Raw genomic sequence first — 25,713 nt, forward strand, 5'->3', positions numbered from 1 at the left:
AGGTCCATTAGCACATGTCTGCTCTATCCAGCGCTTGTTCCTGCGCTTATCCAGCGCGCTGTTCTCGCGCTCTAGGAACCCTTCAGAACATCGGAATCCATCCATTGTCCAGCCTACCTCATTGGTATGTAATTTGCCTTGCCTCGAGTTTGTCAAAAGTGCTACAGTCTTATTACATGTACATGTACATCCTATCCCTTCCGAGTCCAAGATGGTATAGCTTACTAGTATAAGAAGCCTATGGTGATTACTTCGACTTTACTTCCCTTCGACTGTATTTCCTTCTCCTTAGGTTTTACTTAGAAGTAGTCACCTTTAGTTGCGCTCTATAGCCCCCTATTGGTTTACCTTGACTTTCCTTACCCTTGCAATCAATACCCTTGCAATCAATACCCTTGATCTCACTCACTATCCAGCACCCTCCTTTGACTCAGTGTCCGCTTTTCTTGACTCCCGCTTTTCCCACGCACTAGCGCTCCACTACCGACACATTAGCGACCCAATAGCGACCATCTACCGACCTGCACTTATGCTTTTCTCACGCCATAGCGCTCTATAGTTGCGACATACTTTCCCACGCACTAGCGCTGTATCTTGCGACGCGCTTTCCCGCACTATAGCGCACTTTCAGGTCTTTCTATCTTAAGTTGTCCTTAGTAGCTTTTCCCTCGGGTCAAACATTCTTGCTTTATTGTTTGCAAGTATAGCAGCATAGGCAGAGCTTAGACATATACTGGCTTAGTACCTTTACAAGTGCCTAGTCAGGTTGTGTTATTCACACCGGCTTAAGGAATCAATCCTTAAGCTTGGATAGAGATGGAAGGACAAATCCGAAGGTTTGGAAGTCCGGCCTAGGGAATCCTTCAGGTTGGATCTGGAGGTCTGGATATTGGATGAGCAGAGGAGTGAGGATATTGGATGTGCAAGGGTGTATGGATCTGAACCAATACCGAACTGGATGACTGAAGTCATGGATATGGATATGGATGTCTGGATGTATGGAGAAGGATATGTGGATGTATGATGGTGTATGGATCCTGAACCAATAGTGGACTGGATGTCTAGAGGCATGGACTGGGAGTATGGAGGTATGGATGAGGGTATGGAGGTCCAGATGTGCGTCCAGAAGGTGTGGGAATATTATCAGATGTAGGTCCAGAATATGGTATATGACACGCCCACCCGTCTATATTATATACCACCATCGGCCCACCCGTCTAATATAATATGCATCTGGGCCCACCCATGTATGTGATAATAAGTACCCTTGGCATACCCATCTATCTGATACACATCTACCTCGGTACACCCATCTGCATAAAATCCAACTACCTCAGCCCATCCGTCTATAGAATATTCATGTCCATCGGCCTACTCATCTACTCTACATATTCCCCACATGGGCCCACCCACCTCCATCAGGAATAATATCCCTCCCAGCCCATCCATCATAGTTGAGGATATTTCTACCATCGGCCCATGGTTCACTGGCCCGTCTTATACAGGATATTATGTACGTTGGTTCACTTGTATAATACAGAGTTAGGTCACTGTAGTATGTGACCAGCCTGGACAACTACTCCAACTACCTAGTCAGAAAACTGCGCTCCAAATGGCACCTATCAAGAACCAAACCATCACAATGGAATGCTATTGCCCAGTTTCATGACAGGGTGACCACAAGAATCATGGTGTGGTTGACTCCTGAAGATGGTGTACAGGAGGCGCCTTTTCTACTACTATGCAGACATGTCCTCGACATCACATGGTCCATTTTGACATCCAACAGTGCTGCATTTTGACATCCAACAGTGCTGCATTTGAGGAGGTATGTACTTATATATTGCAGGACAGCTGTTTTTCCTCACTCATTATGGCAGGTCAGCAGATGGTTCGAGCCTCTGCTGTTGCACTATCACACGCTTCATCGTCACAGCCATCCGATGGATGACAAGACAGAGGTCATGTTCACGAACCTCCACAACGACCCTGAGGGTGTTTGAATTTGAGAAAATTGAGGAGGCAGTCAGTGTGATGGACATGAGCCATGGTCTGTGTAGCGCTAACATTCACCTTCGCAGGTGTTTACCTGCTTGTGGGCACTCCACACGATGATGGTGCTGCGCCTCCAGAACAAGCTCACCACTACAGTCGCTTGCAGTCAGCAGAGCCAGCCTTTAAAGGACCGAAAGGAGGTCAATGAAAATTTTGAGAGGTTAGGATCTGCCAGCAAAAACGACCTGAAGATGTTGTGGAACATGATGGCATTGAGAAAGGGGCGGGGAATGGACCCCACAACTGAGCCGCAGGTAATTTGTGGGATCCTGGCCCTGCATGTCATGAGCTGGGACTGGAACAACTGCATGTCAAAGAATAGCAAGCGGGACATGGAGCTGTTCATCAAGGCAATATTGCTTGACCTTGGCAGAGAGTGCACTAGGCGAGAGGATCTCTTCAATGATCTGCTGGTTGCTGGCCTCCGAAAAATACTGGAGGATGTGATTGCAAAGCATGCAAAAGCTATCAATATGATTGGAGAAGGTGGCAGGATGATCAAGCGGAAGAGGTGGTCATGGTACAATGGTGCTGAGATTCCATCGGATATTGCCCCAACTACCACAGTGACACTCACGGATGCACATATACAACATCGCCATGAGTTGGAGGGATATGACCGTGCTGCTATTATCAAGCTAATCTCATACGTCAAGCACATAGCAGGTGTGAAGGCAACCTCCTCGACCCACAGTCCGATGGCAGTGAACATTGTTCGAGGTCTACAGAATTTGATACATGTATGTTCATAAATTGTGGCTGCTAATAAACACCACTGACGAGAAATTCATATTAGGAACTGGAGATCAATTCTACCTGTCTGCGCATACAAGCACTGGAGGGTGACAACAGTGTCTTATACAACATTAAGGATACCGTTGATCTTATGATTCCAGCCATAAAAGGCATAGAAGATCAAAACACGATTGTAAGTCTATGCACATGTATGGTTTTACTCTCGAGAGTGGACAGCTAATGTGACTCCCGCAGGACGAACAAGAAGATGAGCAGGCCCTGCCGTGTACCTCTATGGTTCCTGTGGTCATGCAGACACACAAGCCACAGCCTTAGATATTGACAAATTTTTAAAATCCCAGCGGCCACACCAAAGGCCCATTGTCCATCCTGAACTATCTGATCTGAGCATTGATGACCCCACACCCACCTCACATACTAGTACAACAGATACAATCAGGACCCTGCAAACTGAGAATGAAGGCAATGCAAGGGCCAGTACTGGTAAGTATGCACCATGGTCACCATTTCTTCTGCAGATGACACATTGTTCCAGGAACTGAAGATCCTATTGGTGAGCAGGGCGATGGCGATGGATGGTCTGACAGAATGGTGACAGATGCGGCTGTCAGTAGTGAGCCTAACTCGGGCGCAGAAGACAGTGGGCATGGTTACAATGCTACAGCTGCGGTGGTGTCATGTGAAGGCACCCCTATCAATATCGACCAGAGACACGCAAGTTCAGGCATGGAAGACCTTGGTACTTCTGTTGGAGATTTGGGGGTAGATACCAGTAAGTAACTTGCTCCCCCCCCATGACTATATTGACTGCTCCGTAGCAGGCACAACTACTGGTGCCCACATGATCAAGGTGACTGTCCCATCTATCCACAATGGTTGTATGTCCATTTATCATTAGACATTTGTTATGACTTTAAGATGCATTCACCAGCTCTAACCACATTGGTCCCTAAGACATCACGCGCTGAAGTTCCTAGTAAACAATTGGCCCCAAAGTCGATGACACATGTGACTGTGAGCAAGATATCGAAACATCCAAGAGGTTCAACAGGTACTTTGCTATTGTTGCACCTGTACCTGTCACTGACATTGATATAATGTCTCAGTGAATTCTCCAGGACATGCAAACAAGAAGGCTCACAGAACTTACACCAATGGCAATGATCTTGATTCTGATGATTTCGTTGTTGTGAAAGCAACTATGTAAATTTGGTAGCTGTCATATCCCGTATTCCAGACCTATGTCCGATGATGCTCCCACGCCTTCCGGACGCCTTCCAGATGCACATACAGACCTCCATACCCTTATCCATGACTCCATACCCTTATCCATGCCTTTAGTCCTCCAGTCCACTATCGGTTTCGGATCCATACACCTTCATACATTCATATATCCATACCTCTGGACCTCTGCAGCTAAGCCTGTTTCATCCACCCTTAGTCCTATCAGATCCGAGCTCATTCCATCTTGGACTCTACCTTCCCTAGACTATTGGTCTATATTCATGATCATATCCTAGTCTCGTCTTCGCCTAGATCTCCAGATCCGCTCATCTGATATCCAGACGCCCCATCCGACATCTCTAGACCTCTGGATCCGACCTATACTCATATCCGAAGCCCAAACCTTAAATCAGTGTCCATCTCCTTATGGTAATCCCCTTGACTCCGGACTTTGGTTATCTCTGTTTCCGTCTTGCTTATTGATCCTTGTACTCTGTTCATCTCCGAGTTCATTTACTTATGTTCCGTTCATACTTACCAATATGTTTCCATATGCTCGTACATAGCATTTGTCTTCAGCTTACTGATCCTCTCAGATCCCTTCCAGTATATAAACCTCTGTACAACTCCTGTAAAAGTTTCCTTAGTTCGAATATCATATTAGACTTCACTCATTCAACATAGACTTGCTCTCTCTCGCATCTGCTCTCAGGACTTCGGTCCATCTTAGTATTGCCTTTCCTTAGGCCTAGGGAAGGATTCCCTAGGCCAACTTTCTGGTCCTCCGGATTTATCCTTCCGTCTACATCCATGCATAGGGATTGACTCCCTAAGCCAGAGTTTTGCCTTTCTGGCACTTCCTGTTTTTCCAAGACTTCTGTCTAAACCCCGTCTATCTGACTCTACCATAGTGTAGTCTACCTCTGTTTGTTTCTACCCTGGACCTTGTCCATAGTAGCCTTTCCCCTCCTGTCCTCATCCTGTCTGCTCCTCTGCTCCTCTGCTCCTCTGCTCCTCTGCTCCTCTGCTCCTCTGCTCCTCTGCTCCTCTGCTCCTCTGCTCCTCTGCTCCTCTGCTCCTCTGCTCCTCTGCTCCTCTGCTCCTCTGCTCCTCTGCTCCTCTGCTCCTCTGCTCCTCTGCTCCTCTGCTCCTCCTAAACCTTCAGACCTTCAGACATCATAACCTTCAGACGTCATAACCTTTGGACATCTTAACCTTCAGACCTCCGGATGTCCTGTCCTTCGGACCACTCGTCCTATCCTATCCTGTTTTGGACTCTGTTCATTGCAGTCCCTCCTCTATGTGTTTCCATCTAAGAAGCTTACCATGGGAAGTCCTTCAGCACTCCACCAGAGTAGCCAGTCTCCAGAAGTCCTTCAGACTTTGTTGGATTCCATCCGGATTTCATTCTGAAATTAAGGGCACATACTCAGGTAAGGGACACAGCGCACAAGCTGAGGCCAAGCCCTTCAGATCCATTAACCCTTGAGCTACAGTCTTAACAGTAGCTCATTACATGAAATTCAGTAGACTATAGAATCGGATCTCTCAATTTGCATTATTCTTGAACTTCTCCCCATTGGTATCCCACCAGTTCTCCATGCGAGTCTCTCTCTCTAGCCTCATTGCAATGACAATGATCGGGACCCCCTGGCAGATCCCAGTGATATAGGCCCAAGCTGAGAGCATAAGGGGTGGAAGTGTTGTATGTAGATCATTTCCGTTCAGATCCCATAGTACCATCATTATCTCTGAACCTGTGGTGCACTCCTTGACACTGGAAGCCACAGAGGAATGCTTCCACAAGGAACTCGAGCTGGACAGGAGGGATGGCAAATACGAGTTTTCTCGTTATGAAGATGCAGGTATACTACTTGAGACAGCTGGACGTACTACAACAGATAGGGAATATACTGGAATCTATGCATACAAACATACTCAATAATACAATATCTCGCTTGATGCAAGTCGCTAAAAATCCACTATAAGTGTTCGCCCATATTTCAGTCATTTTCCGGAGATATGGCTGGGACCGCGACTCACTGGGGATGATCTCTGAGAGCATCGCACCCAAGTACGGCAACATTCAATTCATGGCGACCCATTGTGACTATGAACCAAGGGCAGCAGTATTGAGCCCACCCTCAAACCAACCTCTCGTCTGCCCTCCTCCTTGCATCCCAAGTCCACCAACATCCAATTGGCCCTCATCACATCAAGTCTAAGTCAGTGAGATCTGTTTGACTTTGTTATCTAACAACTAATCCTAACAGGCATCAACAACCATTGAAATACACGGATCAATTATGTAATATGATCTGAGGTCCATACTTCGAACTAAGTTTTCAATGTCTCTCTGGTCTGAAAATGACGATAGCGATTGGGTTCTGGAATCATTGTATGGTGGCTCCATCCATAAGGACCACAATGACTCAGATATCAATATCGCTACACCTAGTCCAATTGAAGAAAAGTAGCCAGGATGAGTATATTGTGATCACCAATGAAGAATGAAACCTCCTCTATCACCTACTCCACCCCTACAAGTCACTCGGGCCATTCTGAGAGATGTTCTTCAAAGACATGCACCAAATTTCACAGAATGTGCCAAACAATATATCAGGGTCAATTCTGCCTTATCACAGGGGACAATGAGGCACTCGAAATAGTGCATGTCATTCCAGTTGATAACACATATGGTGCATATGTACCTGCATGCGCCAATACACCCCCTTGGAGGGTGGAAGTGTGAAGTCGGGTGTGAATGAAGACTAGGACACCAATGAAGCGATAGAGTGCAGGGGAATGCAGATCAAATACCTTGACATGATTTGCTACAAATCCTAGTGATTTCGACATTTTGAGAGGAACACTGAGAGAAGGGCCTGGCAAGGTTTTCACAGTGTGGCCAGAATCTGTACGAAGAATCTGAATCATGGTCTCTATGGATGGTCTCTGTAGATTACCCTGGTTGAGGTCACTATCTTCATCTCATTTACATTTCTTTTTCTTCTTCTTGATGTCACTTGGTATTATAGTGGAAGTTTTCGAGACTATGCACCTGGAGCTTCGGCTTTGGACTTACGATCTTCGAGGGTCCAGTGATGCCCTAGAAGAGGGAGGGAAGGAAGAAGCCAGTATCGAGGGTGCTTGAGCCCTTACGGAGCCATTGACAGAGGAAGAAAGATCTTGATCATCCTCATTCAAAGCTGGGGTGACTGCAATAACATCATTGTGGTGAGACCATGGCAGATTGGGAGAATGTTCTTGAAGTAATAATATAAGCATGACATCCATCAGATCAAACAGGATGCCCCTTACAGAGCCATTGACAGAGGAAGAAAGATTGTGATCATCCCCATCCAAAGCTGGGGTGACTGCAATAATGTCATTGTGGTGAGACCATGGCAGATTGGGAGAATGTTCATGAAGTAATAATCTGAGCTTGTGCACAGAAGAGTGAACAGTGAATGTCAATGCACCCTTAGCTCTTGTAAGTGGTGTTGGAGGAGCAAAGTTCAGGAGAGGATACAGAGTTGTTATAGTTGCATCACTAAATAGAAGGGCACAGGACAGGTCACCTAGCATGAGCAGGACCAGTAGGGAGCCTGATTTTGTAGCAACTGTCTTGTAAACACAGTCCAGATTCATATGTTTTGCGCCATCGCTGTGCAACACATCAGTGTCCTAGTATTTGTGGTTTAAGAATATCCAGTTTTCACTGGGGTTTGGAGCTTACAGAACCCTACTCTGTGGAGTTGGGGACAATGGTGGGACCACCAGAAAGTATTGCAAGAGGGTCAAAATCAACTTTTACAGGATGTTGTACAAAAACTATGTGAAGTGTAGCGTCATTTAAAAACGAAACAGACTGTAGAGGCAAACAGTGTGAAATGAGTAGACTATGAGGACATGTGAGCAAGAGATAAAAACCGTTCAGATCACACCTCCTTAGGCCATCCTGGTCCTCTTCATAGACCCAGTGTCATATACCATATTCCCGGGTAAAGATCCGAAGATCCAGATCTCAGATCCGATCCAGATCCGATCCAGATCGATGGACATATCCGTCGTCCGGTCCACAGATCCGATCTAATCCTTGTTTCATGTCCTGTTCATATAACTCTAACTATTGTTCATCTCCTTTCGGCATTCCTGTACACCAGTATACCGGTTATCCTTTACTTCTGTTATGCTTACTGATCCGCTACACTTACTGATCCGCTTTAGCTTAGACTTCATTCCCGGTTATGATACATTATCCGTCCGACTTACCAGTACACTGTACACATACTTTTCTTATACTTCGTACATAGCCTCGCGTCCTTGCTTATTGATCATTCTGTTAGTTATCTGTAGTATATAAACCCTTGTACATGCGCTGTAGTAGATCAGTTCGAATATCATCTTAGATTGCACTCATTCTGTCTGGACTCTAAGTCCATCTGTTATCCATCCGGACTTGAGTACAATACTCTTGTCTACTCCGAGACTTAGGATTGATTCCTATAGTCTATATATCCGTCTCTGTCTTCGGACAGTCCTCGCCCGTTAGTTTCTAGTTCGGATCTGATCCGGATTAGCCATTACTATATACGTTCAATATCCGGAAGCCATAATGGATCCGTTACGAGACTTATCCGTCTCAATATACGCGATACTCTAGTACTCTGAAATAAGGGGCAAGACTCGGGAAAGGGGCACAGCACATGAGCTGAGGCTGAAGCCCTTCGGATCCAATACTACTTGAGTATGGTCTTAGTACCCAGACCCTCCAGTGGTCACTTCATCTTCTTCCGCCTTGCGCTTGATGATCTGATTGTGCCAAGTAGCATAACGTCCATATCCCATTTGCTTTGCACTGACAACGATTTCATCGGTGAGAATATCCCAATTGATTAGTGGCGTCGGTTCACATCAACCAAAGAGATAGTGAGGAGATCCTTGTGACTCTTCATGTAATCTCTGAGTTGGCCCCTGGTGGATTTCTTCGTCTGTGATACGCTGATCTCAGCAGCCCACAGTGGGATACAATCTCCACTCGGGTCCTTGTATTCCATCAACATATCTGGTATTCCGAGTTTCTTGCCGATGGCACTCAGTATCGCGACGTCGTTTTGCATACGGATCTGTCCGAAGTGGTAGGGAACACCTATTGACCCCACGGCGCCAAGTAGTGTGGCACTCATTGGGGCCGGGTATGATTGATGTAGTCGATTAGGCAGGGTGACAGTCAGAAGTTTCAGTTCTGAAGCATATGCTAGTCTGATGGAAGTCAATGTATGAGTAGGGGATTAGATGGATATGGATATGGATATGTGTGAGAACATACTTGCGCGTCATTTTCTCATCATCGATTGCATCTAAAACATAATGATAATCGTCCTTTGACACATTGAAGAATTCCTGTATCGTGGAGCATGAGTCAATGAAGATAACAGAATGAATTGAACGATTAGTACTTCGACTTCTTGCACATTGTCGCCATCTGTGATGGCTGCAATAATCCGTTTGCGGAAGTCTTTTGCTAGGGTTAGGGTGGCACTGGGTGTGGGATCTATCTTTTCTGGCAGAAAAACTGTGAAAAAATTGAATGAAAAAGACAAAATTTGTCTTCCATTTTCTTTTCCTAAAAAGTATGAAACAGAAAAATAATTTGTCTCAACATTATCAATGGCACAAATTGTGAACAAATTAAAATTTTCTACATTCAATTTGTTCATGATGGATCAGATGAAAATTGTAAAGTGATGTTCCAATTTGTAGTTGAACAAAATTATATACAAATTGAAAGCAATCTGAGTCAAGATTTTTTCCAAAATTTTGTACTGGAAACATTGAATGGAGAAATAAAATATTTCTGTATCATTTGTCTGGTGGAAAATAATGGACAAAATCAAGACCAGGGAACCATTTCAATGTTTCCTCACATTATCCAGCCAAAAAATCAAGACAATATTGTGACATTGTGTCACAATAAATATAATATGTGTGCAATGGAAAAACAAAAGACAAATTGAAAGCAAAATATTATAATTTGCCTAAGATTTAGAGATGAGAAAAAACAAGAAGCAATTGAACTGGAAAAAATTGTAAATATCATTCACATAAATGCTCAGTTTTGACAAAATGAAAATTTGAGAAAAATTGGAAAGAATTTCAGCTGTGATGCATTGTAACTGGTCAATTCAAGTAGAAATGACATATGACGTCACATGAGGAGGACAGCACAATATGAAAAATTAAAATGAGCATTTGGAGTGTGTTTGCACATACAGTGGCTCAAAAAACCGTCCGTATGTTTTGGCATTTTTCACTATCTATAATATTGTGTGAGAACAAACAAATGCCTCAAAAACATGCTTATACCACATTGTAGTATGGCTTCAGGGCTTTCATTTGAGCCCTACACCGTGGGAATCGGTGGAGATATGGTGGAGATACAAGGCTCACAAAATGGTGACTCATGCGGACAGTTTTTGACTCAAGTATTTTACAGTAATAACCAGGTATTCTAGTATTTTGTATGACCTCCCTTGGCTTTAATTACTGCCTCTATCCTTCTAGGCATACTCTCAATTAATTTCTGGCAATCCTCGGCTGTGATCTTCCCCCATTCCACTGCTACTCTCTCCCAAAGCTCCCATACTCCTTTAGGGGGGTTTTCATAGGCTTGAAGCTTTTTCTTGAGTGTTCCCCAGAGATGTTCAATGACATTGACATCAGGAGACTGTGCTGGCCAGTCAAGAACATTGATGTTATGTTCTTCAAACCATTCCCTAGCTCTTCTGGATGTGTGCTTGGGATCATTATCCTGTTGGAAAATGATATCTTCTTCATCAATCCCTGATTCTGCCAAGCTAGGCAGCAAGTGGTCATTTAAAATGTCCACATACTGCTCAGCATTCATCTTCCCCTCAACCTCAGCAAGCATTCCCACACCATTCCATCCCATACAGCCCCATACCATTAAAGAACCTCCTCCAAACTTGACAGTCCCATTAACCTCTCTGTCTGTTAGGCCATCTCCCTTCTTTTTCCATACATACACCTTCCCATCTGACCCAATCCTATTGATTTTGGTCTCATCTGACCATATAACATGCTTCCAGTCCTCTACAGTCCAGTGTTGATGAGCTAAGGCAAAGGCTAGTCTTCTCTGCCTATGTTTGATGGAGAGAAGAGGCTTTTTCTTCTTTGTTACTGCCTTGAGATGAGCTGCCTTGAGAACATTCCTCACAGTTTGTGAAGAGACAGGGGTAGTGATGGTGGAATTGATATAATGGGTGGCTTGGACAGCATTATCAGCCTTTCCTGTAGTGATATGTTGGATAATAGCCCTTTTGTCAGTAGAGGTAAGCTTGGATGGACGTCCTCCACAAGAGTTTTCCTTGTCTGGGTGGCTTTCTTTGATGAACTTGGCCACAGTGGACTTGCATATTCCAGTTCTAGAGGAAATTTGGCGAGCAGAGAGGCCAGCATAAGACAGAGAGAGGATATTATCTCTTTGAGCAGAGGAGATGACTTTCATGGTGATTATGACTATGATACATGAGATATTCTGGTTTATATAGTTAGATATAGTCATAAAATAACATAATGACACCACTTTATAATTTATATAATAGTGGCATGATTTTTATGGTGTCATAATAATGATTTATATAGTTTTAATATACACTCAAAAAACTGTCCACATGAGTCATCATTTTATAAGCCTTATATCTCCACCATATCTCCGCCGATTCCCACGGTGTAGGGCTCAAATAAAAGCCCTGAAGCCATACTACAATGTGGTATAAGTATGTCCTTGAGGAATTTGTTCATTCTCACACAATATCATAGATAGTGAAAAATGTCAAAACATGCGGACAGTTTTTTGAGCCACTGTACCAGGGCAGGCTCCATGCATTGTTTATTTTCAAGTTCCAATGTCCAATGTCTGATGTCCCGTGGCCAATGTCCAATGTCCTGTGTTGACATAATAGATGCATTCCGGATATATCACCTTTCTTGCCTCTTGCTATGTACTATACAGTACCTTCGCCACTCAGCCACAGATCCTCCATAGACCCTTATGTACTCACTTCGTGTTTTTCACCACCCCAGCGTCGTTCTATTAACTGTCACTGAGGTGAGCATTTCATCTTATCATGTAGTTGACACATCACTCATGTAACCTAGTCTTACCTAGGTACTTATTAATCTAGCATCATTCTATTAACTGTCGCTGAGTCTTTCCTAGACTTCCCAGATCCTGTAATGTCCCATAGCAAATGTCCAATGTCCTTGGTCAATGTCCAATGTCCCATAACCAATGTCTAATGTCCAACACCCAATTTCCAATGTCCCATGACCAATGATCAATGTCCTGTAATGTCCCTGGTCAATGTCCAATGTCCTGTGGGCAATGTCTAATGTCCCTGGTCAATGTCCAATGTCCAATATTGAATGTTCAATGTCCTGTAATTGTCTCATAGCCAATATCCAATGTCCCTGGTCAATGTTCAATGTCCTATATTCAATGTTCAATGTCCTATATTCAATGTCCAATGTCCCTTAATCAATGTCCAATGTCCCATAACCAATGTCCAATGTCCAATATTCAATGTCCTGTAATGTCCCGTGACCAATGTCCAATGACCTGTAATGTCCCATAGCCAATGTTCAATGTCCGTGGTCAATGTCCAATGTCCTTGGTCAATGTTCAATGTCCTATATTCAATGTCCAATGTCCAATGTCCCATAACCAATTCCAATGTTCAATATTCAATATTCAATGTCTTGTGGCCAATGTCCAATGTCCAATGTCCCTGGTCAATGTCTATGGTCAATGTCTACTGTCCCATAGCCTATGTCTAATGTTCTAGAGTCAATCTCCAATGTTCCTGGTCAATATCTGATGTCTTATAACCAACATCCAATGTCCCTAGTCAATGTCCAATGTCCCATAACCAGTGTTCAATGTCCCATGGCCAAAGTCCAAAGTCGTCCAATGTCTAATGTCCAACATTCAATGTCCAATGGCCCATCACTACTGTATTCAAGGACCAATGACCAATGTCCTGTAGTCAATTTCCGATGTCCCATGACCAAAGGCCAATGTCCCTGGTCAATGTCCAATGTCCGGTCAGCAATGTCCAATGTCCCATAACCAATGATCAATGTCCAATACTCAATGTCCAATGTCCCATGACCAATGACCAATGACCAATGATTAATGTCCTGTAATGTCCCTGGTCAATATTCAATATCCTATATTCAATGTCCAATGTCCTGTGGGCAATGTCTAATGTCCCTGGTCAATGTTCAATGCCCTATATTCAATGTCCAATGTCCAATATTCAATGTCCAATGTCCTGTAATCAATGTCCAATGTCCTGTAACCAATGTCCAATGTCCAATATTCAATGTCCTGTTATGTCCCATAGCCAATGTCCAATGTCCGTGGTCAATGTTCAATGTCTTATATTCAACGTCCAATGTCCCGTGGCCAAAGTCCAACATCCTGTAATGTTCCTAGTCAATGTCCAAGGTCCAAGGTCCAAGGTCCAAGGTCCAAGGTCCAAGGTCCAATATTCAATATCCAATGTCTAATATTCAATGTTCAATGTCCTATATTCAATGTCCAATATCCCATGGCCAATTTCCAATGTCCTGTAATGTCCCATGACCAATGACCAATGTCCCATAATGTCCCATAGCCAATGTCCAATGTCTTGTAATGTCCTGTTGTTAGCTGTTAGCTTAAACACGTCTATCTCTGCGTTACACTTACCTTAATCACCTTTGGCACCATATTCAGATTCTTCTTGGCCTTTCACGTCTCTGCTTGACAAACCTCTGATGCTTCTTGATCCTCCAGACCTCATGGTCACCTCCACTTGACAAACCTTCAGACTCTCTTAGATAATCATCTTCATCGTATTTATGTTGTCGTGTCCGCTTGTTGACACCTCAGTTTTGTTCCCTCACACTACTGAGGTGTGTATGTCTTACCGTCTTGCACATAGTGTCTTACTGATGTATCTTAGTGTCTCTTGTTCATCACTAGGTACTGCTATCAATATAGTTTTGTTCCCTAACACTACTGAGTGTCTCTCGTTCGTCACTAGACTGCGCTAGTGTCATTAGGTTATGAGCCCTGTGCTCTAGAGCACAGACAACTTAGGCACGAAGCAGAACACTTATGAACATGCGTTCATCTAATGGCTGGACATTAAATTTTGAACCCTTTCGTCATTCTCATAAATCGCATGATGGGCAAATTCGACCACATTTCCAAATTAACCAGGTTCTGATACTTACCCCAGCTGGAGGCGTGCAGTTGAGCTAGCCCTGGCCGTAGAAGGCTTATGGAACCATTGCAGCGAAGGCACCAACCCAACAGATGTCACTGAGTTAGCTAGCGTAATGCCTGCACCAGCGACGGCTGGTCAACCTACAGCTGCAGAGCTGGTCCTCATGAAAGACTGGATAAAGGAAGATGTGCAGGCGAAAGCGATCATTGGAAGATGGCTCTCCCCCGTTGTCCAGTATCTGTTAGGTGAAAAACTCACTGCGCATCAGCAGTGGGACACATTGACAAAACGGTTTGCTCGCCTTGATGTCACTTCCCAGTTCGAACTACGAACTCAACTCTTCACCGAAAAGCTGAAGGATGCAGATGACGCATCCCGCTATCTCAGAGTATTTGAAAATGGATGTCATCGATTTGCGGAAATGGGACTTGCGTTCTCGGATGAGGAAGCCATCTGGATGTTCCTCCACGGTCTCCCAGACACTCCACAGTGGGTTGTATACCACAGCCTCACAATGATGCACAACAAAATGGCATCAACCACCACAAAGACGTCCTCCGTGATGCTTACCTTCGAAGAAGTTGTCACCTCCTTCACAGAAGAGGCCAACCGTCAGTGTGGTCAGCAAAAGTTACACCCGGGTGGGCCAGGCTCCGAGTATGCTAATGCACTCTCTGTATCCTCGAATGAACGAAGAGTCAATCCTGCAACCAGTGTTCAAATTCACAAGAATAACCCCAAGGGGGTGGCCTGTGAAAATCTGCTATGCTTGGGTCTTCCACGTTCACTGACGCATGACAAGGAGCACTGCATGCAACAAGGTGGCGGAATGGAAGGAAAGTCGCCTTGGGGTAATTGGGGAGATCGCAGTATGGGAAAGAAGAAGGAGGTATCAGCAGTAGCCACTGAGTCGAAGCCTACAACCGCCACCGCGAGCTCTACCACTTCCCCCCCAGTCACTGAAACATCTGCCTTTGCCACTTCAAATAACTCCCACCATCGAGACTGGTCTTGCGCAGTTATCAATGATCTTGACCCTGAATCAATGCTGAGTGACGAGGACCTAGCCTGCATTACCACTCATGCGCTGTCGAGCATTCTAGACTCAGGGACTACATCCACTCTAGTCATGGACAGAAGCTTCTTCTGGACGTACAATACAGAGTCCAAGGTCATAGTGAAAACTGCTAACCATGGGAAGTTAGCCACATCAGGCAGAGGCGATTGTGTTGCAGAACTCACTGTGAATAATCGCACCCAATGCATTCACCTCGGGGATTGTCTCCATGCGCCAGGTGCACTAATCAACCTTGTATCTGTGGGACGTATGATCAGGAAGGGATGGGTTTGTAATTTTCTCCCTAGCCCACCACGATGTCAGCTCGTTTATCATGGGACAAACCTTGGAGACATTCCACTGAAAGGAAATCTCGCGTTCCTGGATCTAAGGTTTATCCCACCTAGCACGCCATCCCCACTCATGGAGCTCTCTGCCTTTGCCAAGGTCCCATTGTCCTGGGACCTTTGGCATGCACGCCTTGGCCATCCTGGAGGAAGTGCTGTCAAACGCTTGTCACATTTTTTGATTGGGACCAAAGTCGATACCTCACGTCCACTTCGAACCTGCAAGCCATGTGATACCTCACGTCCACTTCGAACCTGCAAGCCATGTATCATCGCCAAACACCCACACAAGCCATACCATGCATCCTCGATGCCACGCGCCTCCAATATCCTCGACCTTGTACATTCAGACCTTTGCGGTCCCTTCCCTGTCATAACTCCTCACGGCAAACACCACTTTGTGATCTTTCTCGATGACCATAGTAACCTACTCAACTTGCAACTACTGGCGACCAAAGATCAAGCCTTAGTCGCTTGGGAGGTTGTCCGAAAGCAGTGGGAGACACAAAGTGGCAGATGTGTGAAGATATTTCACTCTGACAATGGAGGCGAATTCATTGGGGCAGCTTTCCGTGAGGCTCTCGTATCTGCTGGCATAACTCGTCAATTGTCTGCCCCTTACACTCACCAGCAAAACAGAAAGGCAGAACGTGCCATCCGCACAATCGAGGGACGCCTATTTGCTATGCTTGAAACAGCAGACCTCCCTGCAACCCTTTGGGGAGAAGCGGTGCTAACAGTGTTACCTTTGGAATCGGAGCGAGTCGACTGCTCTTTGGCCGGGCCTTACTCCATATGAGGTTCTGAATGGACGGAAACCAGACTTATACCATCTGCGTGTTTTCAGCGCCAGGTGCTTTGTGTGTATTCCCACTGAACTCCAATCCAAACTCGGCCCCCATTCCCGACATGCTGTCTTTATGGGCTATCCTGATGGTACCAAGGGGTATCGCCTATGTGACAAGGAGACTGGTACCTTCTTTACTGCACGTGATGTCATCTTTGATGAAAACTTCGCTTCAATGGCATTCACTGGTGACTCTGACTCAGAAGAAGAGGATCTCCTTCCTTGTACTACCATTACTTCCCCATCCTCACCCATTGTCTTACTACTTAAGGGCCTTATGTACAACGCGTGTATAATGACAACACAACTATACAGGATAAGACTTCTTGCCAGTCCTTAAGTACATGGTCTACAACTTTCTAGTTTTCATGGTAGATAACGTGTGAGTTCTTGGGAGGGTTTACTGACGTGTCCTCTTCTTGTTGTTCCCTGGTGGAATACTCATAGATTCCCTAATGTTCTGATGAAAAGATCTGTTTCAATCTTGTAGATTGTGTCTCAACCTATGAAAGTCTGTCTCAACTTTGTCATGTTCTCGTGTCTCCCTTCCTGAAAAGAGAGAGTCTGTCTTAAAATACGTGAAGCCTAGTTAGAAAGCTGTTCTGGTGTTGTATACTCAACCCCTGTAAGGTAGTACACAACAAGTAATGAAGTCTGTCTTAAATACGTAAAGCCTAGTATGAAAGCTGTTCTGGTGTTGTATACTCAGCCCCTGAAAGGTAGCACACAACAAGTAGTTTATAAATAGATTGTTATATAAGCGACCCCTGTAAGGTAGTATACAACTAATCTCTGATACAATGTTTATCTTACTTCAAGGCACTCTTGGCCTGCACTTTAAGTCTTACGGACTCTCACGGTTTGAGAGAAGAGTGAAAAATGGGAAGTTATTTATTTAGTACTCTTGTATACTAAATAATACACTGATAGTAGTAACTCATTTGTAATATACTTGTAGCATAGTTGCTGCTTTCCCTGGGCTTTCAATGCCAGATACTAACAGACAGTGATGACTGATTCTCATGCTCATATTGTAATCCAACTTCTCACTGAGTGAGGGAAGTCTCTCTCTGATATCCTTGTTATCTGCCCTGGACTTACTATTCGTGGCCAGCTAATAACAGACAATTTATCTCTGGGCAAGGATCTGAACGTGTGTCTCTGTTTACTTCAAAGGCTAGACAAAGGCCTACACTTAAACTCTACTAACTTCCACATGAGAGTAGAGTACAAGTGGGAAGCTATTATTACTCAGTGTAGAATGGGCTCCTTTTATACCTTTTGGGAGGCCATTTTACTAAGCATGACTCATCACCGCATTAGTAAGTCACTGGCTTACTAACCATGCCATTTGGCAGTGCTGAATCAGCTGCTTACAAAGTAGTTTACAAATAAAGTTCATAATATTACAAAGCATGATAAATCATGACAAATCATGACAAATCATTACAAATTAGATTATTGCCTATCACATGACATGCTTACAAACATATCTGGTGGCTCACTGAAGGATTCTGTGGCTGAATGAGCCTGAAACAAATAGAAACAAATGGAAACAAATGGAAGCCACATGACAAATCATGCAGGATCCTTACAAAGCAGAATATTGCCTATCACATGACATGCTTACTAACACATCTTGGTGGCTCACTGGTGGCTGAATAAACCACGCAAAAGAAATGAAAAGAAAAGGGGAAAGGTGAAAACTATCATACTGGAAATATAAATACAAGTAAATCTGTCAAAATGGAACCAATCATAATAATACAATGAGGTACACCTTAGTGTACTCTCTGTAGCTACTTCCTGTCTATCAATGTCATGGTATGAGTTCCATACCATGCATGACACCGTGCCAGCCGTTCCTTTGCCATCCCTCACTTCCCCACCTGGTTCAGTTCCTCCACCCATCCCCAGGCGTTCAACTCATAATTGTGAGCTGACTACTGCAGGATGAGCCTACGCTGAATAAGTTGCGGCATCTAAGGTTCGTCTTCTGGCACTCCGCGAGGCACGCTCAGAGCATGCTGCTGCTGAGAATGCAGCACATGAGGGGTGCTACCTGAGGGGGTGGATGCAGACGATACTGACCTCACTTCTGTTGAGCCAAACGCAGATATTCCTGACGTTATGGCTAATGCCTGTATAGAGGAACAGGCCCACATCGTTCTACGGAGCAATCACAAATGCAATCCATCGAATCCTGACTACGACATGAGCTTGCCTCCCACTACCTACGATGAGGCTATGCAGTGCTCTGACCACTCTCACTGGCTCGCTGCCATGATGGCAGAACTCCAGACCATGAAGGATATGGGCGTGTACAAGTTGACGAAGCTCCCGGATGGGCGAAAGGCCATAGGCAATCGCTGGGTCCTAGAATTCAAGGAGGACAATAAAGGTGGGCCGGTCTATAAAGCGTGTCTGGTCGCCCAGGGATTTTCTCAGATCCCTGGTGTCAATTATGGTGCTAACTTTGCCCCCGTTGTCAAAACTGCCTCTGTCTGTTTTATCGCAGCTCTTGCATGTCGCAATGGTTGGGAGATCAACACCTTTGATGCGAGAAGGGCGTTCCTGTGGGGGGTTCTTAAGGAAGAGATATATATGCGCCAACTGAAGGGGTTTGAGGATGGCGATTGGGCACTGATGGTGTGGCTTATGCTCCGCACCATCTACAGCTTGAAACAGTCAGCTATGGAATGGTATGAGCAAGTGCGGGCTGTCATGTCAGAACTCGGCTTCACCAGATGCGCCGTTGACTATGCCGTCTTCATCTACGACAAATCCACCCCCTCCACTGGTCATATCTACTGCCTCGTGGGTTGGCATGTCGACGACGGTATGGGGACGTCCAACTCCAAGCCATTCCTTCAGTACGTTAAGGGTCGCATCGCTCAACAGTTTTGGAATAAAGGACTTAGGTCCTATCCAAAAGTTCCTCAGCGTGCAATTTGAACGCAACCGTGCAACAAGGGAGCTGTGGATGCATCAAGGTGAATACATCACTCACCTTCTCGATGAATATGATCTCCTTGACTGCAATCCTGTCCAACTCCCTCTTGATGCCACTCACCCATTTGGTCGTGCCGCCGACACATTCGAGGACATTCCCTCCCTTCCTACTCATTATTGCAAGATTGTTGGAGAGCTGCTCTACCTTGCTGTCTGCACTAGGGTGGACATAGCTTTTGCAGTCAATGCCCTGGCACAGCACTGTGCTAATCCCTCCCCTCGCTTCTATGCGGTGGCCAAGCGCCCCCTTCATTACCTTAGCGGTACGTTGAACTTACGTTCCCACTTTGGGGGTGACCGCGCTGATGAGGGCCTTCACGGCTTCTGTGATGCGGATTGGGCCAGCTCACCTGAAGATAGGCTGTCCATCTCAGGTTACGCCTGGTTCTTTGCGGGTGGCTTGATTGCGCACATCTCCAAGAAGCAGGTGACACACGCTCTCTCCTCAACTGAGGCAGAATATATGGCTGTGACCCATGCTCTGCAGGAGGGCATTTGGTTGCAGTCCTTGTTCACTGCCCTCCATGTCGCACTCACCCCTCCCATCATCCTCTACATGGATAATACAGGTGCCATCTCACTGTCCAAAGAGGCCAAGAACCACATCCATTCCAAACACATCGACATTCATTACCACTTCATCCACGAGTACATTGAAAACAGCTCTTTTGTTCTGCACTGGGTGCCATCTCATCGTAACGTTGCCGACATCCTGATGAAAGCTCTGCCACGGCCACTTTTCTTGAAACACTCCACCAGCCTACAGTTGCTGCCTCAGTGAGGGGGTGTGTTAGCTGTTAGCTTAAATGTGTCTATCTCTGCGTTACACTTACCTTAATCACCTTTGGCACCATATTCAGATTCTTCTTGGCCTTTCACGTCTCCGCTTGACAAACCTCCGATGCTTCTTGATCCTCCAGACCTCATGGTCACCTCCACTTGACAAACCTCCGGACTCTCTTAGATAATCATCTTCGTCGTATTTATGTTGTCACATCTGCTTGTTGACACCTCAGTTTTGTTCCCTAACACTACTGAGGTGTGTATGTCTTACCATCTTGCACATAGTGTCTTACTGATGTATCTTAGTGTCTCTCGTTCATCACTAGGTACTGCTATCAATATAGTTTTGTTCCCTAACACTACTGAGTGTCTCTCATTTGTCACTAGACTGCGCTAGTGTCATTACTGGTTGTGCCAGTCTTGGACCTGTTGGGTATATGCTTGCTTCCCTGCGTCAGAATCTGTATGATGGGGGATGGTTGCTAGCTGTGCTGCCAGCCGTGCACATTCCACCAGGGATCCTCCTCGTGCTCTAGTGGGGGTCTGGGGAAACCCTCTATACCCGTAGAATAGGTTGTTCCTTGCGACCGGTCCTGCTGGTGTGAAGAGGTTGGCGCCTTGTTCCTGGTTCTGAGGGGTCTGAGGAGTGAGTGGTATCTGGGGAATCTGGAATGTGGCTGGTGGGAGCATTTGTTGTGGGGGTGCCATTGACGGGGTTCCATAGCGAGGGCTGTAATGATAAGCAGGTGGTGCAATGTAGGGGTTCTGAGTGTTCTGGGGTGATGGCGTGGACGTCTTGCGGCTGCTACTGATTTGGTTCTGGAGTTTGTCAACATCCTCTCTGAGCTTGTGCTCCATTGTTAACTGTTGCTTTGCCCATACAAGTTGCAATGCCGAGACTTTGGCAATGTCTGTTTCGAAGTCGGCCCAAGTCATGTACTGATCAGATAGAAAGTCCTGTGGGACTTTGGGAGTGTTTTCCAAAATGATGTCTCACAGGTGGCATTGTGTATCATTGAATCCTTTGGCCATGCGTGAAACCTGCCTCACTGTCACGAGTTCCAAATACAAACCATTATTCTTACTTGAACACTCATAAAACATCCGTTAAGCGCCCGTCACAAGCGCCTGTTGTTAGCGCTCAGTCAGTGTCTGTACCCATAACCTTTACAAACCCTAACCCGAACTCATCCTTTACATTTCCGAAATTCTCTATTCCATTAGCACCCACTACTTTTATCTCCAATATTCCTGATTTCGACTTCCTTTCACAAGCGATCAAGTCACGTGACTCCAGAACCTTCGAGAACCCTTGCACAGCAGTCACACGTTTCATGACATCATAGGTGTAGTTATATTTAGATCATCATACGATTCCTTTTCTATTTAATGATTGGCTAGTTAGTTCAGATTCAGATTCAGTCTCCATTTCAATATATGTATATAGGTAGCTCATTGTAGTCGGTAGTTCTTCAGTTCAAACCTCTTTTGTATTAGCTTACTGCTAGCAATCCTAAGATGTCCCTGCTATCCTTTCCTCTTTGTTGTGATATCCTTGTTTGAGTCCTAGTCTCTGCCCCTGCGTTAATTCGTTATAAGGGTTGTGACACTCACCCACTTAATGTGTCCCCACTCTCTGCCTCTGTCCTCCTCAATCATTACTCCAATATCCTTGTCCTTGAGGGTCAGTGCACAAATTTGGTCCTTCTTCTGTGCAACTGTGAGTGTTATCTGTGGTGGTTGAGGCCACCATGTTCTGAAGGCTGCAAGGAAGGTGGCCCAGGAGGCTTTCTCTGCCGTCCCTAGGGTCGCAAACCACATTTCCGCAGGGCTTGCTGCTGCACATTGGAGCTCAAACCTGTTTATCTTGTCCACGTCCATATAAGACGGCGGAAATAAGAGGTCATACTTCTGTATCCAATTGGTAGGTTCCTCGCCATTCTCGTAGTCTCCATAGAAACTAGGTTGTGGTACGACAGCCTGGGTTGCTGCTGCCATTGTCTTATTAGGTGTAGGTGTAGAAAAAATCAGAATAACTAGATGAAGGGTTCTGTTTGGGTACTGCTGCGCATTGGCAAATGAATCTTAGGTTGTTCTGAACAATGCTGGGGTTGTCTTTCTTGGGGGATAGTATCGATAAGTTGTGTAGTGAATTGGAAGCACTCTTTAGGGGGGAGAGTCTACTGTCTGATGCAACTCGTTGTAAGGCAGGTTCGTTCTCGAGTGACTGAGGAATGTTGCGAAGGTGGCACAGGTCATCAATGGTAATGGCCGTGATGCCTGCCCACTCTAGTCACCAGGTGGAGAGGGCTAGGGCCTTGACACCTAGGTGCTACTGCAAAGGGAAAAGACAAAGACTAGACTACTGCCACCGCCACTCTAAGGCCTACTCTACTGGGTCCGAGACCCCAGAACCTGGCTTGCCTAACTGAGAACCACCCCTGAACCACTCCTGGGTGACCCTTGGCGACCCTCGATGCCCAAACACCCTACTACACCGCATCAGCACTCAATCTGCCTGTAGGGGCTGGAGAGCTCAACAGGAAGGTACCAGGTATGTTTCTTTTCTTTGCTGGCATTGTATTGAGGTTGTTTGTGTTAACAGTAATAAGGTAGAGGTTTGCATATTTTGACCAACCTCACGTGATAATTGTGATGAATGAGTGACTTTGAGCTGTAAATCTATTAACAATTCAGCAACACCACTTCTCAAAAATCTGTTCCACCATTCACTAGATAAATCAAAAACAAGAATTTTTGCTGTTGTAGAATAGAATTATCTGCAGGAATGAGAGAGCTAATAGTTAATTACAGTTCTGCGCACAACAGTAGGGACTCGGAAGTCAAACTCTGACAAATGTGGCAGCTCAGCTCACAGACTGAGGGCATCATGGCACCACGCAAATGCCTCCACAGCATATGGATCTCGAACTTACAGTCAAAGAAAGCTAGGGTGCAAGTTGAACAAAGCTCAGATAAGGAACACACTCAAGTTGTAAGTCAACTGATGAGAAACTAAACATGAAGGCTTGATGTTTTTGACAGGTGCATTTTGGTGCAGTAGTACAAACAGATTGTCGGTCAGTCAGTTTTGAAGATGTCGAGTGTGGTGCGTGGCGAGCTCAAAGGGTTCAGTGCGAGGAAGTTGAAGAGGAGGATGACCTTACCACAATCCGAGGAGTGCCTTGGTAGATTTGTCAATGCTTACAGGAAGGGACTTGATGGAAAGCAGGCTGCATGGGCAATCAAAAAATATCAGGGACACTGTTCTTCCTGAGTCCATAATGCGGGAGTTGGAGCAATCTCACTGAGCTACAATTTATCATAGTACAAGCTTAGTTACTACGAGTCCAGTTGTGTATCATATCCAGATCCTCCGAGTCTGTGCCATTCGGCAGGACACTTATCCTCACAGCGTCACACGTCAGTCACATCACGTGAGGTTGGTCGAAATATGCAGTCTTCTACCTTAGTAGGGGTCGGAGGGTCGGAGGGTGATCAGTCCTCGTAGTCAGCGGCCGTAGGGATAAAAGGTAGGTTTTAGATTTTAAGGCAGTTCAAAATATGTGGCATTCGAGGAACGTTCACACGTGAGAAGCTGACTTTTAGAATGGTCTTAGGGTTCGAACGAGGAAGGAACTGTCCGAACTAAGATAGTATTCGGGGGAAAAGGATCAACTGTCCTAACAGTAGTTTTACGTAGCATTTAAATACTGTAGGACTTGCTTATGGAATATGATGGAAACTGATAGAAGAAAGAGAGTAACTAGGAGGTGTCGCCTTGACAGTGGTCAAGGCTTTAGCGAGCGCTACAGGAGAGGACATCCCAAGCCTGTCTCAAGCCGAAATATAGCCAGAAACGAAAGGGGTAGATAGATTGCGAATTTGCAGGCGAGATGAGGCAAATGAATTCAAACCTCAAAGTCAAGTTACTGGTGCGGCAGCCGAGCAAGATAGATTGTCCGTCGATAGGTCCAATAGATGTATACTTACAACTAAGTATGAAACTTGGAAGAACAGCCATATAACGAATGGGTATGACGTTCTGTTCACTACATATAATACAGAGCACGCAGATAGATTGCATATTCAAGTGACAAAAAGGTCATGATTTCAAGTACAATACGGTAGCCTTTAGTCCAGCTAAGGCTTTAAGAAGAATATCAACTTTTGCTAGTGCCAACTCCAAAGCGTCGGTCTCTCGTTCGACAGTCGCGCGCAGACAGGCACCAAGTGGCTCGTTGGGTGTTTTTAAACAGGCCGGTAGATGATCCCCGTGCCGACGAGACAGGGGTTACAGCCTCGATGGTGCTTTGACGAGCCGCTCGTGGTTTTTTGACGATTATCAACTCCTTGATGCCCAATTGGACACGTGGATCGATTCCTCTGGTCCGTAGCACCATATTATGCTCTATGGAATAATCCAAGAGCGCACTGATGCGAGCTATACAAATGGTGAAAAGGAAATCAAACGCGATAACAACCAATGCTTACTGTTCAAGTAAGCAGGGAACGCCGACCTCCGGCGCCTGATCAAGACAAGCATTTTAAAAAATGCCGCTTTGTACGGCACTTGTTCCTCTGAACAAATCACGAGCAGGGTCGCGCCAATATTACTTGAATTCATAGTGGCGTATGCAATCTTAATTACCAAGGGCATCAGTGGAAGAGCCTGCTAGAATTGAAATCATATTTACCTCCGTAAGAGAGATGATCTGCAACGGAAATATTATCGTCAGTTGACTATAAGAGATGAGTAATAACAGAGACAGTACCTTACGACCGTAGTGGCGAATTTGGCGGTCTTCCGCATCACTAAACTTCATCATCTCACTCATTGCTTCCAGAAAACGGTCCAGAGACTCGAGACGATTAGCCAGTCTTCTAAAGACTCCCCAACGATAGAGATTAGGGACGTTGTTAGGCATGAGGAATGATAGTAGAAAGTAGGTGAGTATATGGAGAGATGCAAAGTGATGGAGAGATGCAAGGTGATGGAGAGAAGAGAGACACTGCCAACACGAAATATATAGCGCTCGGATGCCTGGGTCCACATATTTCAGAAGCGCTTGCCACAGGCCATGTAAGTACATCAAAAGAACAAATATAACTTTCGCCACATAGCTGCGGTGGATTCCGTGGACTCTGCCAGTGGAACGTCTTTGTGGCATCATTGTCCTTCGCTCGGGCACATTTACTTCGCTCTGGAGTCCCAGCACCATCAGTAACAGTTCCTAAAATGGGAAACACAAAATGTGGAAGGTGTAGACGGCGAGATATTGATTGCGAGCCATAAGATGCGTAAACCACAGATGTAATAAAGATCCACCT

The 25,713-nt window shown here is 45.3% G+C and overlaps 6 protein-coding genes across 6 annotated transcripts; 2 read left to right on the top strand and 4 right to left on the bottom strand.

Annotated features, from left to right (window-relative positions):
• Nucleotides 1-1,057: 1,057 nt before the first annotated feature.
• Nucleotides 1,058-4,331, top strand: DFJ58DRAFT_734090 (uncharacterized protein; the record flags this gene model as incomplete). The annotated part of the gene is made up of 12 exons (XM_041386414.1): nt 1,058-1,116; nt 1,813-1,828; nt 1,881-1,997; nt 2,082-2,795; nt 2,852-2,983; nt 3,046-3,096; nt 3,153-3,294; nt 3,347-3,583; nt 3,630-3,689; nt 3,743-3,862; nt 3,918-4,014; nt 4,049-4,331. 12 exons carry the CDS (start codon nt 1,058-1,060, stop codon nt 4,329-4,331), a joined length of 2,028 nt encoding a protein of 675 aa, XP_041237840.1.
• Nucleotides 4,332-4,952: 621 nt separating this feature from the next.
• Nucleotides 4,953-7,623, bottom strand: DFJ58DRAFT_861989 (uncharacterized protein; the record flags this gene model as incomplete). The annotated part of the gene is made up of 2 exons (XM_041394056.1): nt 4,953-5,202; nt 7,121-7,623. 2 exons carry the CDS (start codon nt 7,621-7,623, stop codon nt 4,953-4,955), a joined length of 753 nt encoding a protein of 250 aa, XP_041237841.1.
• A 1,310-nt stretch (nt 7,624-8,933) lies between these two features.
• Nucleotides 8,934-9,758, bottom strand: DFJ58DRAFT_846268 (uncharacterized protein; the record flags this gene model as incomplete). The annotated part of the gene is made up of 5 exons (XM_041393282.1): nt 8,934-9,300; nt 9,368-9,441; nt 9,498-9,613; nt 9,640-9,664; nt 9,744-9,758. The coding sequence occupies 5 exons, from the start codon at nt 9,756-9,758 to the stop codon at nt 8,934-8,936; spliced, it is 597 nt and encodes a 198-aa protein (XP_041237842.1).
• Nucleotides 9,759-15,816: 6,058 nt separating this feature from the next.
• On the top strand, nt 15,817-16,158 carry DFJ58DRAFT_634733 (uncharacterized protein; the record flags this gene model as incomplete). The annotated part of the gene is made up of 1 exon (XM_041381259.1): nt 15,817-16,158. A coding segment is annotated over one exon (342 nt), but the record flags the coding sequence as incomplete, so codon positions are not given.
• A 5,737-nt stretch (nt 16,159-21,895) lies between these two features.
• DFJ58DRAFT_846271 (uncharacterized protein) lies at nt 21,896-22,380 on the bottom strand (the record flags this gene model as incomplete). Its single annotated transcript, XM_041393283.1, has 2 exons — nt 21,896-21,961; nt 21,997-22,380. 2 exons carry the CDS (start codon nt 22,378-22,380, stop codon nt 21,896-21,898), a joined length of 450 nt encoding a protein of 149 aa, XP_041237844.1.
• Nucleotides 22,381-24,545: 2,165 nt separating this feature from the next.
• DFJ58DRAFT_734096 (uncharacterized protein) lies at nt 24,546-25,310 on the bottom strand (the record flags this gene model as incomplete). The annotated part of the gene is made up of 4 exons (XM_041386415.1): nt 24,546-24,826; nt 24,877-25,024; nt 25,080-25,097; nt 25,158-25,310. 4 exons carry the CDS (start codon nt 25,308-25,310, stop codon nt 24,546-24,548), a joined length of 600 nt encoding a protein of 199 aa, XP_041237845.1.
• Nucleotides 25,311-25,713: the final 403 nt, after the last annotated feature.

Source organism: Suillus subalutaceus (assembly GCF_016647625.1).
Source record: "Suillus subalutaceus strain FC151 chromosome Unknown DFJ58scaffold_166, whole genome shotgun sequence".
NCBI lineage: Eukaryota > Fungi > Basidiomycota > Agaricomycetes > Boletales > Suillaceae > Suillus > Suillus subalutaceus.